We start from the raw sequence: 16136 nt of genomic DNA, 5'->3' as shown, positions 1-16136 counted from the left end.
CTAAAGGTGTGATATTAAACTATTAGGGGTAAGCCATTGCAGAACACTGTGTGGATGCTGTTATATTGGCATAAACCCATTTTATATCAGTAATTTATCTTAAATCTGTCAGGAAGAGGGTTAAGCGAAACTGCAATAACCCACTCTTGAACCACCATCACAGGGCTTTGCAGCAGTTGAACTAAATCAGCATAAGCATCAACCCTTTAGTTAAAGTCCTGAGCCTGTATGTAGATCAGGCCATAGTCTCTTGCAGTGAGTGCAGTCAAATAGGTCCAAAGTTTGTCTAGCTGCCATGGGTTTGCCTTCATTGCAATGCGTGCCTTACAGGACCTTACTTCTTTGGATGTCTTTTGCATGATACCTCTCGATATGACAACTGGGTAGAGATTCTCTTCCATAAACAAGCCTAAAAAGTCACAGAAGTCTATTGTACTATCAAATTCTGCTGTCCTCCTGCATGCTATACAAGCTGTTTTGTTTATATAGATCCCCGTGTTTCAGAAATAAATGTATTTTCTGCATTGATTCATGTGACTTTTTTTATTGAGAAGTTTTAGTAGGTTAGGCTGGCGCAATTCTTGTTGAGAAACCATGTAGGTTAGAGAAAGCTCGAGTGCATTCACTTCATGTGTCAGTTATGTCTGCCTCACTTGCTTGTCAGCTCTGCTGTAGAATGGCATAGCGTCCTGGGAACAGACATTACTGCTTGATTAGAGCACTTCACCTTGGCGCTTGTTCATCGGGACAGTTGAGTGGCCCAGTTTTGTTCCTATATTGCTGGCACCCTGCTAGCCTGGCATGTTCTACATCTGGAAATCTGCCCTTGTTTTCCCTACATCTGCGTTACAGACGTGCGTCTATCCATCTTCATTATTAGTACTGCAGGAAGGAAGGAACATTAAATAGTTCAAGGTGAATTTCTTCATGCCGCCCACCCCAGCCATTCCTTTCACACCAGTGTGGTGCCAGTCAATAGAGCAAGGAGGTTGAAGTCTAACTTTATGTTGGTGCACAAGGAACCATCTTTTTTTTCAGTGTTTGTACAGCACCTAGTACAATGGGGTCTTGGTCGATGACGAGAGCTCCTAGGTGTTACGGTAACACAAATCAACACCGATAATATTGCGACTCACCTAGACTTTAAAGACTCACCGTAACGGATTGCTAGGAGAGCTGTTTGCCTTATTGTACACCCAGTAAGTTAAAGGAGTTTTGCCACTTGCTTCAAAGGGACCAGCGAGCCCCTGCCTTGCTGCTGTGTGATTCCACGGGTGCTAGCTAGCTGTGAACTGTCAGGTAGGCCTACACTACACAATCCATCATGGAATCCCAGCGCCATTCCAACAGTTAGCAGGGGACCTGCGCTCTACCTCCACTTCCAACACTCTAGTTACATATTCTGCCTGGAATCTGCTGTGCACTGAGAGAGGCAGAGGCCATTGCTTCCACCCCCCCCACCTATCAAACTGATGTCGTACCCCAGACTGAGAGTTGCTGCTCATAAAACCAAGCCTGGCCCCTGTGCTGGGGTGCTGTTAGTAACATATCCCATGTGTTATTGTCTCCCTTGTAACTGCATCGAACAGCATCAAACATAGTCTATGTAGTAACACAGAGCACAGTACTGCCAACTAGCACTGTCCATACACAGCTTCAGCCAAACAACAAGGCTGACGTTCGTAGGCTTACGTCCTGCATCCAGCCTGGACAAGACACCCCTTGAAGGCTCCAGAAACACCATTAAGAGCACTCAGTGGCTTTGCCACAGAAACGCTTTTTTAAAAAAAAGTTGTTGCAGAAATCACTGACTCCGCTCACCCCTTAGTGTCATGGCGCTGGGAATTCACAGCTCATGGGGCTCGATTCGCCACAGCCTGCCCTTTGTGAAGCCATTTACACATGTGCAAAGGGAATGCAGCGTGGGTTTGAAATGCTCCTACCGCTGTGCGGATTCCTGACGTGGACAGCCACTTCAGCCAGGTGTCAATTATGGCACAAACTGCAGCTCAGTGAGGAGTCAGGCCCGTTCATGCCAAACTGCTGCCAAGGAACAGGTCCCATTGTGGCAGGTGGCCCTAGTATCCTGCTGACCTCTGAGTGCAAGACCCCCATAGATTAGGGCATAGGGGCTGAGCACATGCGGCTAAAGCCACTCCCACCCCACCCCCACACCTTCCCCACACCCCACCTCACCCCCCCCCAGTAGATGAGGTTGGTAGCACATCTGCTGCCCCTGGGGAGAGACAGGCATGACAGGGAAGCCATTACAGCAGACATTTGCTTAGCCAATCCCCTTCTACTTGAAATACCCTTTTGGTGGATAATGAGTAAATTCCCCCCAGTGTATCATTTGCATGGAAAGCTGCCTGTTTAGCTAAACACATTTCATTCCCTTGTTCCGTGAACAAGGGGTTCGCTGAGCGCACTGCTGGGACCACTGATCAACTGTACAGGCCTTCACTGCTGAACTCTGCTCAAAAGGCTGGAGGAGACGGGCTACGGGCTTGTTTGTGGTAGGTCTGAGCAGCGATTAAAAAAACCAACAACCTCGCCTCTGCATTTGCTGCTCAGTAAGTGGAAGTGAGTGCGGCCGAGGCCTGTGCTATTGTTAACCACCAGTCATGCATGACACAGGCCAATGTAGTCAGAGTAGGTGTGTCCAGCTCTTCAACAGCAGGGGACCTGGAGGGCTGAGGTCAGGTGGTGTCTCCAGGAGCGGGCTGGCGCTACAGCGTCCCCAGTAAGATGTGCCTTTCACCAGCAAGCACCACACAATAACAATGTCTAGTTCCTATTTTAAGTATGGGAAAACCTATGATGGCCCAGACTGCCTTCCCCCCGCCCTCCCGCGCTGTGGGATTGACAAAGGCTGTGTAGTGGTGACCAGCTGGGCCAGCGGCTCACTGGGGCTCCCTACCTCGTTGTATGCAGCTCACCCAGCAAGGGGCTCACGGGAAAATGAACTGTTGTATAGCCCCTGGGAACACCGCAGGCCAGCCTCTGAGCTCAGCTTAGCACGGACACCTATATAAAGCCTAGCTGACTGCACTGATGCTGTGTTTACACCAGTGGAACTGAATTCACAGTGGCCTACTGCTCTAAATGAGGCATTTTCAGCGCCATGTTCATTCCTAGCTTTGGCTCATGCTCATGCAGAGAGCCAGGGGCCCTGAACAGAGTGCCACTCAGCGTGGACTGACTGGCCCAGGCCCCAGTGCTGCACGCGGCAGCCAAAAACACCAGCACAGCTCATTTAGTGAGACCAGGTGAGTGAGGTAAGAGCCACTCCTGTGACCTGAAGCAGAGCTCTGTGTATGCTCAAAAGCTTGGCTCTCTCACCTACTGAAGTTGGGCCAAATACAAGCTATTACCCCACCCACCTTGTCACGCTAATATCACATACACCTGAGGGCATTCTGTTCCAAAAAATTAAAAATGCTGCATCAAAAAATTAAAACTTCTGCACACATTTTGAAATTCTGCAAATTTTATTTGTCAAATAAATGGGGACGCTGCAGCATAGCACTGGGGAGCACAGGCCACTGGCTGCACAGAGATGGGAGCTCACTCTGCAGTCGTAACTCCCCCCCCCCCCCAGGAAACGGACTCAGTGGTGAGGCTGCACCCAACCCTGACACAGTGCAAGAACCGAGCCTGCCCCAGAAACACCCCAGGGCCCTGCCCCTCCGTGCCAGGTGCACAAGGTGTGGGCAGGAAGGCAGCGTCCAAATGTGGAAGGGCTTAATGGAGGGATCCAGGTATGGGTTGAAAGGATTCTGGGTGGGGGTGGTTCAGTGGGGGATCCAGATGCACAGGGGCTTGTTGGGGGGTTCTGGGTGCAACAGTAATGGGACTCTGCGTGGGAGGGGGTGAGTCTAGGTGAAGATGGTTGGGGCTCAGCAGGGCTAAGGGGGTCTGGGTGTCCAGATACTGGGAGAATAGGGCTCAGTTGGGTGGGGATCCAGGTGCAGCTGGTTGGGGGCTTGGGGGGGGGGTCGTCAAGGTGGTCAAGGTGCAGGGGGAGGGGGGGCTTGTCGGTGGGGTTCTGGGTGCGGGGCTGGATGAGGCTCAGCGGGAGGGTTTGGATATGAGGGGGGTCTGGATGCACAGGGGTTGGGCAGATGGCGGAGCAGCTCACTGTACAGGGATCCCTCACCCTTCAGCTGAGGAGTGATGGGTGCAGGAAGCACATGGGGGCGGGGAGTTTGCAGAGCTTCCTACAGCCAGGGGAGAAATCTGGGGGTGAGTCTGACACGACCCCGGATGCTGTGCAGGGTAGGAGGAAGACCCCTCCTCCCCACCCAGCCGGGACTAGCAGCAGAGCCCAGCGCAGGGTAGGAGCAACCAGACGGGTCTTCCTCAGTGCCACCCCCTCTCCCACAGTGATTTACCTCTCTGCTGGCTGCCCTGGGCACCCGAAACATACTGCTTGGGGAGCGTCGCTCTTGTGGCTTTGCTTCCCCATCAGAAAGTCATTTTTCTGCAGGGAAGCAAAGAAATCTGTGAGGGACATATGTTCTGTGCCTGTGCACCAGGGCCGGCTCCAGGCACCAGCTGAGCAAGCTCGTGCTTGCGGCGGCAGATTCTATGGGGCGGCATTCCACCCAATCCTAGGGCGGCACGGCCGCTTTTTTTTGTTTTGTTTGCCAATCCGGCCGCCCTGTAGGGGGCGGTGGCACGGAGGAGGGGAGCGCCCTGCTGGGAGCGGGCTGCGCGCTCCGTCTGCCCCAGCCAGTGCCAGGTCTGTAGCAAGCCCAACAGGCAGCCCGCGTCCTTCCCTGCCCGCCGCCCCGCTGAAGCCCTGGCCGCCCCCCTTCTCTCCCCCACCCCGCTCCCTCCCCCTCCCTGGCCGCCCCCCCCACCGCACTCCCTCCCCCTCCCCGCTAGCTGGGGCACGTCTGCAGCACAGAGAGTCCCCCTGCACCCTGGCTCCGGCTGCCCCGCAGGTTTTCTTTTTTTTTTTTCCTGCTTTGCCGCTCCGGCCGCACCGCAGGTTTTTTTTTTTTTTGCTTTGCCGTTCTGCCCGCCCCGATTTTTTTTTTTTTGGCTTGGGGCAGCAAAAAAGCCAGAGCCGGCCCTGCTGTGCAGTGGCGCAGAATTCCCCCAGGAGTATATCATCCTGGGGCCAACATGACAAACAGCCAATGATTTGCGGAGAGCCTTGCTGTCCTGCCCTGCCCTTTTGGAAGAAGGTTCCCCCAGCTGGTGAAGCTGAGACAGGGTATTCTCAGGGGGAAAAAGTGTCCCGCTCCAGTTTGTTTTATTGGGAAATTCCAGGGCTGGGTGACCCAGCCCTACAGCTCTTAGTTCCCAGCTGCCAAACTGCATCGAGCGCCATCTGTCTGTGGAGGGAGGCTCAGGCTCTCTGGCCCAGACCCTCAAAGGGGTGAGGGGCCTAAATACCTTTGAGGCTCCGGGCCTCTGGCTAGAAGCCCCAGCCAGTAGCCTTGTCTTAGCAGGTTCTGCATGTTCCATTAGTTGGCGGGAGGGAGGGGTAGCTAGGGAGGTTTGGCGAGTCCATGGACCTTTTCATAAGATGGCACCATGCTGGGCTTAGCTGCATCGTTACCCCGGACACTCCCTGAAGGGAACCTGGCTGTAAGCTTTTAGAAACGAACCCCATGGCAAGCTTGGGCTGCTCCCCTCAGGATTTGCCTGGGCACAGTTATTGCTAGACCCAGCATTTCTCTGCTGCTTTTCAGCCCATTTCTACTATCAGCTTTTCTTTCCAACTGGCTGCTCGGTTGGGCCAGTCACTGGCATGCCTCCAAGAGGAGCTGACCTCTGACCTGGGTGGGGACAGGGACAGAAATGTGGATCCACCCATGTTCAAGGCCTTGGGCAGGGCAGTATTAGCCCCAGTTGCTAATTTACCTCTACATTTTTTAATCCCTCCACACCTCGCCTGGAGCTGGTGAGGCTGCATGAGCAGGGGCCCCCAGCACACAAAAGGCCAGACTGCTACTGGTCCGAGTGGGTTAAATGATGTGGGCTCAAAGAGCCAACAGCAGCAGCAGCCAGCGTGTGATAGCTCCAGGCCAGGTTCTGGCATGGCTGGAGTGTTGCCCCGCACCTCAGCGCTGCCCCAGGGCTCCCACACACCCTGCCCCTTACAGCTGTGGAGCCTTTGCACTGATGCAGTGGCTGGCTCCACCTCGTAGCACACCCTGTGCCCTGCTCCTAGCAAGGCGGGATGCAGCGGCCGACTCACTAGAGAGGATGAAACCTACAGTCAGTCCCCCCTTGAAATTCTCAAACGGCAGCCGCAGGAGGGCGGGTAAGAACGCTCACGTCATCACTTTGGTTAGGAATCCATTTATTCCAGAGCTTGGCACCTCATCACACCGGTCACACTCCTTGTTAGAGTCTCTCACTGCTACACAGCTGGCAGGCGTGTCGCTCATGTCCTAGTCTGAGCAACAGCACTGGCAGCTGTGGAGGAAGACCCTGCAGCTTGGCATTTAGCCCTACTACAGGCATCGCCCCTTCCATGGGGCTCACTGCATTGCTTCTCAACCAGCATCGATATACCACAGCACAAACAAGAGCCTAGGAACACTGGGCAGATACCTAGACACAGCCACTCGACGATATTTAGGCACCTAACGGCCACTGAAATCAGTAAGTACCTTTATAAATCTGTCCCCTCATGCCTGGCCTTACAGGCTCAGCCCTGCCAGTGGCCATGCGCTGGGTCGCTCTCATGAGCCCATTCTGCAGAGGGGGAAGCTGAGCCTCAGAGGTGCCATGGCTGGCCTAGGGTCACTCAGCATGTCAGCAGCAGACCAGCCAAGCGAGATCACCTTCAGAAGGGCACAGAACATGGGGTCAGTTTGGATTAAAGATTTTGTTTCACGAGGCAGAACTTTGTGACTAGGAGCTCCCCAAAGCAGACGCCTGCTGGAAATAAACAACTGGGCAGGAACCACCCACTTTCCATGCACTTCATTCCCCAACCACCCTGCAGTCCCCCTCCCCTCCTTCAGCTCTTTGCCTCTCCTCTTTTCCCACTTCCTTGCTGTGGGCTGATGCTAGACCATTACACCTCTTGCTTTGCAGGGGCACAGAGACTGAATGGTTGGTCTCAGGCCGAGCCCCAAATCGCTCGCTGTTAGATGCTGCGTGAGCACAGTGGTTTATTCATTCTACAGGCCTGGAGGTACTCACAAGCCAAAGCTCCCTATAAGCTGATGGAAGCGAGAGGTTTCCCGTTAGAGACCCACTAATGCAGGACACACCAACCATCCTGGAGCTTACTCCAGGGAATGTGGTGAACCTCGGGAGCAGAGATTTGCGTGGCCCTGCCATGTACAACCCCAATGGGATTAAATGGCCATACAGCCGGCAGGGCTGGGTAATAATGATAGGAGGGAAGCAGCTGCCTGGCGAGTTTCCGTGCAGTCCAGTCAAACTGTATAAAGAATTCTCAGCAGCTGGCTCTGCGGGGGTCTCTCCGTGGTGGGAGCTCTGGGTCTACCTGTGCATTGAGAGCCTCATGCTCACACACCGAGGTACACACAGCACCAGGCCCTACACACACCAGGCTGTGAGGTGGGGACATTCTGTCCTGGAGGGACGGGCTCAGCAGTAGCAGGGCAGGAGGGTTTCTCAGTTACAGGGATAAGTGAGGTGGGACTAAATTGCTGGCACTGTGTCCCTTCCATCCACATCCCCACCGCACCCGTCCTGCCTGCCTTTTAACAGTCACGGCTGCCGCAAGCTCATTCCTCAAGCCCGGCAGCCGTTGGAACAATGGTGCTGCTAAGAGAGACGCGTCCTTCTACACCTGCAGGAACAGCCTCAGCGGCAGCTTTCATTGCTGCCCCTAGGCCTCAGCACAGCTGGAGCGAGCGCCTCCATCACCCCACGCAGCACTCTGAGCCAGTCAGAGTCCACGGGGGCATTCCAGGCCCAGGAGGCCTCAATTGGCCGTGTGGGTCGAGCTGGGAAAGCGGCTCCCTGCGCTGCCACGCTCTGATGTGGGGAACCCGCCAGCTGAGCTGACCCGGCGCTGTCATTAAAGCGAGTCTCTGCACCATCCCCTGCCTGCTGCTGACTCGTGCTGGCCATTCCTGGTGCAGCTGGCCCTCACATCTCGACGATGCAGCGCGGAGAGTTTGTTCTGATGGCGTCAGCGATCACCTTGGCGCCGGACTGGCCGATGCGATTCCCCTGCAGACTGGGAGAGGACAAGGGACAGGCATGACCTCAGCGAGCGCACAGCTGCACTAGTTCCCAGCACGGTCTGCCCGGCTGGCAGGGGTATGGCCACACTGCGCACTAAGCCCCTGGCCGTGGGACTCGGTGTCCCCATGCCCACACTGCATTGTAAACCTGGGCTGACAACTGCTGGAGCCAGGTCTCACAGACGTGCTCCGTGGCCACCATGCAGGACCTCCTGGCTCGGGTCTGTGGGTTGAGCTGCATCCACACTGCAAACTGACAGGGCTCGACCACCCCCACCCCCCCCGCGCACGGTCCTGGGCCCTGGATCCTGAGCTCTTGCTGACCTGAGTCAGACTGATCTGTGTGGGGATGGAAGGTGCTTGGGCTTAAACCTGAGTCAGAGCCTGGGCTCAGTGTGCAGTGTAGACATGCCCCAGGGGGCTGGGAGACCCCGTCCCCATTGGCATGACCTCGCATATGCGGTGTGTGCAAGCTCACGCCATACATAGGCAGAGCAGCACCCTCTTCAAAACGGCGCCCCGTTTGTTACCAGCCCAAACCACGTCCGGCTTTGGCTCAGGACCAGATGGGGGACAGCTTGCAAAAGCAGGAGTGTCTGACGTAACAGCAGGTGAAGGGCCTATGGTTGGGGCTCCCACGGGGCAGGCGAGGTCGTCCAGTCCTGCAGGCACAAGGGCCCAGCGGGAGCAAGGGACGGTCAGGGAAGGAAAAGCGCTGCTCCCCACTTCTGCTGCCTTCAGCCTCCTGCTCCTCATCCTCCGCCCCCTCCTCCAGCCCCCCAAGTCAGCCCGCCCAGGGAAAATCGCCCTCCCCCACTGCCTCGGCCCAGAAACGACGTTCAGCCCACGTGTGCTGCGTGAACTTTCAGGCCAGGGCCCCTTCCTTGTCCCTAGAGGCCCACTGCCGACGCCAGGGGCCTGGCACAAGCTCCAGTTGGCCTGGGGAGCTTGCCCCCAATTCCAAGGCAGCTCTGGGCGCTGAGCCCACCCATCAGCTGGGAGGCTGGAGTCCGTGGCCCAGCATCTACCTGGGCATTGTTGGGGACACTGCCAAGGAGTAGCCAGTGAGGAGGCCAGCCCAGGCCACAAAGGAGCTGGAGGGACCCAGGGGTTGGCACAGCACAGCCCTGTGGGCGTCCTGGAGAAGGTTTGGCTTTCAGGAGGGTTCCACACCTTGGTGACCCCATTAGCCCCAGTGGTGTTTGGCAGGGACTTGGGGGCAGGGCTTCACGCCTCCTGTGGAGTTTGGGCGTTCCATTGTGAGGCAGCAGCCTGGGCCAGGTCTGGGGTGGAGGAGTGGGTCTCACAAGGGACGCTTTATGCTGCCCACAGAGGGACACTATAGCACAGCCGCCATGGTCCCAGAGGCTGGTGAGTTCACGCTCTTTCCCCACGTCTCCGTCCATCTGCCAACCACGCCCGCATGCACTGGGCACTCAGCTGCTACTCACTTGACGTAGGTGAGGCCATGGTTTCCGGTCAGAGCTGTGGCAATGCAGATAGCTCCATCCATGCCTAAGGAGTTCTCCTGGAGGCTGAAGGGGAGACAAAGACTCGTCAAGAAGTGAGGCCTGGAGAAAGCATCGGGCAGATCTGTCAGGGTGGACTGATTTAAATCAAAGCAATTCAAAACACCAGTTGTATTCATGGGTTTCAGTCAGCAAGCAGGAAACCTTGATTTAAATCATTGATTTTAACCTTGTTTTTTATTTGTGCTTTTTAGTTATTTTCCTAAAGAAAGTTTGAGTCTCATTGGTTGGTACCATTACAACTATTTTAATGTGCTAGATACATAAGAAAAAAACGATCAACATTTTGCAACTAAAACAAATTGATTTATTAAACATCTGAACTATTATCTGTAGTTAGTGAACAGAACTGATTGTTTCTGGTCAGTCTTGCAAGATTTTAGAACTAGCAGAGCTCGTCATTTTTATTCATAGATTGGAAAAAGAAAACAAGCTTTCCCACTTTTCTAACGTCCAATCACTTTCTTAACTTAGAATGAACTAGTCATTCAACCAAACTAGTTGACTAAACTGAAATGAAGAAAATGTTCTCTCTGCACCTGAAAAAAAGGCGACTGTTATCCAAAGCCGCTTTAGCATTGCATCAGCCTCTGGTTTCAGCTGCTTAGCCACTGTCTTTCAGTAGGTCGGTGATATGGCTTTCTTAAAGACTTCGGCAGCAAATATATACTGCTTAATATATTTTTTTATTTAATTTTAAATGATTTTAACAGAATAGAGTAAGTTTAGGCCTTAACACCGGTTTTCATAATTTCAAATTTAATTTTAAATAGGCTTATTGTTAAAAATAAACCTGTATTTAATTTAAAAATTAAAAAAGTCTGATTTATTTTATCGGTTAAACTCTCTATTTTTATCCATACTGGAATTTGTGTATTGACTTGGATTTCTTCCTTCATAGCTGGCCTCTTCTCCCTGCCCGATTCCATCCACGTCACAATAGAGGGTTAGTAACAATGATGTCACAATCCAGTGATTGTGACATCACAGCTGCTCCTTTGATGATGAAATGTGATAGAACAATCTATCACTAGCAGTCAGATCAAAGGAAGCCAGTTAGGGCCCAAGCTGCTGTTTAGATACAGAAAAGATACATGACAGTTTGGAAGCATTTTGGTGACTCATTGTAGACAGTGCTGGTGGCGACGCCTCTAGTTAAGGTTGCCTGACACTTTCCATTATAAGACTCCATTTTCAATTATAACTTTGACCATTTGGATTGATATTTCCCATGCTGGGCATCAGCCTCAGGCTGAATTTGTTTGGAACATTTCAGCAAACGCAGTTCAGCCATTTCCAAGACAGATTGAGGGGATTAGATCGGATGCACTGAATGAGGCAGGGGTCCAGTGGGGGAAAAAATAGTATGTGATCAGGTAATTAAAGCCTGTATCACGATGCATGTGCACAAGGGAGCCAAATTAAGATTGCACAGGGAACCTTCATTCTGGCACTTCCTAACTTTTGAGTGCTGGACTTTGCCACCTTTCCAGCCTTTTACTGTAGCTTTGGAATGCAGGGTTTTTTTTAGCGTTTGCTCCAGCATGGCAGCTACTTACTTCAGAACGCGGAGACTGCGGTTAACCTTCAGCGCGTTGGCCATAGCTTTGGCTCCAGCCACACCGATGGAGTTTCCTCTTAAGCTGCAGGGAAGCCAGGAAATACAGAAGGGCGATTAGGACAAAGAGCGCCGAAAGCTAATACAGGGATTCCATACAACCACAGAAGGCAGGTTGAGGGACAGTGGGGGACACAGAGCACATGCCAGCTGGCCTGGGGCTTAGACATGCTGGAACTGAGGGCTCCCAAAGGATTTCCAGCCTAATGAGCTGTTGGAGACTGGACGTGCTACAAGCTGATGGATTTGTCTCCCGGAGGGGCCCAAGGAGAGGTAAGTCGCAGGGACTGCTTGGAAAAGGGGCGCAGCTGGGGAACACTTACTCCAGAGTTGTGAGGGTTCTGTTAACAACTAGGGCCTCTGCCAGGGCTTTGGCCCCGCTCACCCCGATCGAAGCCACCTGGAGGCTGCAAGAGAACAAGGAACATTCAGTGCAATTCACAGCAAGCTATCCCAGCCGGCCTGCACCCAACAGATGCGCGTTATACTGAGCTGGCAAACCGGAGCCCAAGAAACCCAGGCTGCCGGGGCCGGCTTCACAAACCAACGCCGTTCTTCTCCGAGCACATTCATCCTGCGGAGGAGTGCGGCAGCCCGGGGAGACGGGGTCTGATGTGAGGGCATTGATCCAGCCAAGGATGTATTGATGAGCTGGGCAGATGGCAGCACATTCTCTATTAAAACACTCGCCCCACCGAGTGACTCGCAAATAAACAAAGAGGAAGCTGTGAATGGAGTCCAGCACAGACAGACACAACAGTCTCTGTGAGCTAATTGACTACAAAGCAGGGCTGGTTCCCTGCTGCCGGGCGGTCGGCTGGCTCTCTGCAGGACATGGTGCTGAAGTGCAGTGTGACGGGTACCTATAGCCATCCCCTAGCAGCAAAGGACTCCTGTCCAATGAATTAGCAGCCTGCGGGAGCCCCCCTTCCCGTAGGACCCTGAGGCAGACTTTATTAGCTCTGGCACATCACCTGGGGCAGGCCCAGCTAAACCCCCACTGTCTCTCTGCCTGTGACAATCCAACGGCAACAGAAGAGTGAGATTTCTAATGGTCTCAGCTCCCAGGAGACATGGCTCAACTATTCACCCCCAGGGAATAGCTCCCCTTTGCCTTCCCATGGCCACCCTCCCCTTCCCCATTCACAACACACCTCCCAGCTCAGCCTGGCACACGCATTACTGCCATTCTAATGAGCAGGATCTAATGTCACTCTACAACCTGGCCTGCCTCGACCAGCCGTGCACCCCCATACAGCATGGTGACCAGGGGGCATGGCCCCATCACTTTTTATTAGCTGCAAGGGCGAGCGATGTGAGGAAGGGGACAGAGAGGTGTGAGCAGGGCGTGGGGTCTTGGGAGAAAGAGGAAGGGCGGGGGCTCAGGGAGAAGGGGCAGCACAGGGGTGGGGATACAGTTCAGGCACTAGTGCTGCCCCCTTTAGGGAGCCCGTGCTCACTAGTCAGACTGGGAGCCCTTACCTAGCGGGACAGGTGCAACTGTCTAGTTACCAAACTCTCCAAAAGTCCAGCAATTGGAGGACTACAAGGGGCTGGGGAGCAGCAGATTCCGTTTGCCTGGAGGGTCTCGGACCAGATTGGCCAGCAGGCTGAATGCCCCTGCTCTGCACACCACTACACATTTCACATACGGGGCATATTCCCGCCCCCCCACGTGGACACTTACCAGAGGGTGGTGAGAGTGGTGTTCACCTTCAGAGCAGCAGCGAGGGCGATCATGCCTTCATCGCCAATAGCGTTCTCCTGCAAACTAAAACACAGCATGTGCCACGTGACGGCATATATGGCCCTTGTCCCCTAGAGCACATACATGGGGAAAGGGTCACGTGGGCGAGGGTTAATGGCTCCTCACAGGGTCGGGACACAAGCTGGCTCCCCTGAGTTGTATGCCCCAAAATGCTGCAGCTTCCAGGCGACCCACGTGGACCACTGCCCCATGGCGAGATAGGGGGGTGCTGTTAGCCCATGGAACTGCCCAGTGACGGAGTCCAGCCGCTTGGAAATCAGGTGTACATTTTTAAGTGAGGGTAATTAGCCACTGGGACAACTGACCAAGGGCTGTGGTGAATTCTCCGTCATTAGCCATTTTTATATCAAGATCGGATGTCTTGCTAAAAGCTCTGCTCTGGGAATTATTGTGGGGCAGGTCTCTGGCCTGTGGGATACAGGAGGTCGGCCTAGTTGATCCCATCCCTTCTGGCCCTGGAGGCAGAGTCGATGGAGCCCAGAGGGGCAATGAACAGGTCTCTCTCAATAGGGTGAAATTCAGAGGGTGCCAGGTAATGAGATATAAGGCAACAAAAATATCCAATACAGGGTGACCAGCTGTCCAGATATTAGGGGCTCTGTCTGTATATGCAAGTATCCCCCCTCCTTGATGCAACATTGTGGCATTACGACCCTTTCCTCCACCACCCAAGGGATGATGGCAGCCCCCCCCCCCAGCCAGAACACCGAGCAGGCCGAGTGGCCACGAAGGGGATGCTGCAGGACCTGACTGCGTGGGTCACGAGCGGTTTATTGGGGGGGGGGGGGGGTGATGCTCCAGGAGGGCAGACCCGGGGGTGAGAGGAGCTGGTTGAGGGAGGGAGTGGGTCCCTGGAGGGACCTGCAGAACAAGCGAGCTGGGGAACCACTAGTCTAGAGTGTGCTCAGCAGGGTCCCCTGCTGGCTCCAGCCGGTCAGAGGTAAGTGACTGGGACACAGCGAGATGGGAGCATGTCCTGAACAGAACCTCCTTTGCTGGGGGAGCGAAGGCGCAAGAGCCCCCAGAGAATCTTCCTCAGCAGACAGCTGAGCCCACGAAGGGTTGGTCCTTCTTGCTTGCCCCATTCCTGCGTGGCCTCCTGTCCTCCCCCAGTCCACAGCTCAGCCACACATGCCACATGTGGTCCCTGCCAGCGAGTCACTGAGCCAAGCAGGACGTGCTCCCTGAGACAGCTCTGTGATGCCCCCACGGTGCAGGGCTTTGGCATTGCTGGGGGGAAGTTAGGGGGTCCTGATCTGCTCCTCCAGCGCAAACTCCTAACTCCCCCCCGCAAACTGCTAACTCCCCCCCCGCCCTGGTGCCCTCGGGCCCTGAGCCAGCGATGCAGCCAGGCAGGGAGACGTGCTGCATCGTCACTTACTCGAGGCTGGTCAGGCTTGTGTTGGAGTGTAGTGCTTGGGCCAGCGCCTTGGCCGCCTTCGACTGGATGAAGTTCCACTGCAGGCTGTGCAAAGAGAGTGAGCAGTGAAGGATTACCACTGGGGGGTGGGGCGGGACTCTGCAAACAGGGAGAAGCCCCCGGACAAGGGGAACGGACCCGTCTCATCAGGGGACCAGCTGGAAGAGGGGATACCTCTCCGCAGGCTCTTCTGGAGTAGCTGCATCCCACCCAATGAAATCCCCCCGGGTTTGTACCAGACACAATAGCCATCTGCACATCCTGCCCGTAACTGTCGCTTATCAGCCTTGGACAGTGCTGAACAGCTGTTGCCTTTGACCCCAGAAGTAGCAGCATTGTGGTGGAAGGTGAAGGGCTGTGATCTCCAGGGGGATACATATCTAGTTTGTAATTCTGTAAACCCGCATATCTGAGGTTCCAAACACCGCTATGCAAATCCATCCCTCACACTACTGTGCACAATCCATTGGTAACGTGGTAGCTTTGATTAATCAGACATTAATAAAAGGGCCAGAGGAATTGTAGCACATATGGCTCTTCAGCCTTAAAAAATGACATGGTTGAAGGGCTGGTGAAAGTTGCCAGCCTGACAGTGCTGGAGAGAGAGGACGGGCTCCAGGCAAGAGGGGTTCAGCGCCTAGGGCCATTCAACTTTTGCCAGCAGTGGAAGGGGTCTGGGATTTCGACTCCTATTCACCATTTACAAAAACTATGTTGCTCTTCGCCAATATATTGTGTTTATCTATGTGTCTGATAATTCTGTTCTTTACTAAAGTTCCAACCAATTTGCCTGGTACTGAAGTTAGGTTTATCAGCTTATTGCCAGGATTGCCTCTGGAGCCTTTTTTAAAAATTGGCATCACGTTAGCTATCTTCCAGTCACCTGGTACAGAGGCTGATTTAAGCGATAGGTTACATATCACAGTTGTTAGTTCTGCAATTTCATATTTGAGTTCCTTCAGAACTCTTGGGTGATACCATCTGGTCCTGGTGGCTTATTACTGTTTAATTGAGCCATTTGTTCCAAAACCTCCTCTAATGACACCTCAATCTGAGACAGTTCCTCAGATTTGTCATCTGAAAAGAATGGTGCAGGTGTGGGAATCTCCCTCACATCTTCTGCAGTGAAGCCTGATGCAAAGAATTCATTTAGCTTCTCTGCAATGGCCTCATCTCTTTTAAGTGCTCCAGTAGCACTTCGATTATCCAGTGGCCCCTCTGATTGTTCGGCTTCATACTTCTAATGCACTCAATTTTTTTGCTGTTAGTTTTTGTGTCTTTTCCTAGTTGATCTTCAAATTCTTGTTTGGACTGCCTGATTATAGTTTTACACTTGACTTGTCAGAGTTTATTCACGTTTCTATTTTCCCCAATAGGATTTTACTTCCAATTTTTAAAGGATGTCTTTTTGTCTGTAACCACCTCTTACTCTGTTGTTCAGCTATGAGGGCATTTTTTGGTCTTTTTTTTTTTTATTATTTGGGGTATACATTTAGTTTGAGCCTCCATTATGGTGTTTTTCAAAAGTTTCCATGCAGTTTGCAGGCATTTCAGTCTTTTGACTGTTCCTTTTAATTTCCAGTTAACTAGCTTCCTCATTTTTGTAGTTTCC

At 53.3% G+C, this 16136-nt stretch overlaps 1 protein-coding gene across 1 annotated transcript in view; it reads right to left on the bottom strand.

Annotated features, from left to right (window-relative positions):
- Window positions 1-8091: 8091 nt before the first annotated feature.
- NLRC3 (NLR family CARD domain containing 3) overlaps window positions 8092-16136 on the bottom strand; it is a 51572-nt gene continuing 43527 nt past the window's right edge. The window contains exons 13-18 of the mRNA XM_065412431.1: window positions 14486-14569; window positions 13024-13107; window positions 11660-11743; window positions 11278-11361; window positions 9641-9724; window positions 8092-8182 (exon numbers count right to left, since the gene is read on the bottom strand). Coding sequence (XP_065268503.1) covers window positions 8092-8182; window positions 9641-9724; window positions 11278-11361; window positions 11660-11743; window positions 13024-13107; window positions 14486-14569 — 511 coding nt within the window. The remainder of the gene's footprint in view (window positions 8183-9640; window positions 9725-11277; window positions 11362-11659; window positions 11744-13023; window positions 13108-14485; window positions 14570-16136) is intronic.

Source organism: Emys orbicularis, chromosome 10 (assembly GCF_028017835.1).
Source record: "Emys orbicularis isolate rEmyOrb1 chromosome 10, rEmyOrb1.hap1, whole genome shotgun sequence".
NCBI classification, from domain to species: Eukaryota; Metazoa; Chordata; order Testudines; family Emydidae; genus Emys; species Emys orbicularis.
This window is presented reverse-complemented; position numbering and strand designations above follow the sequence as displayed.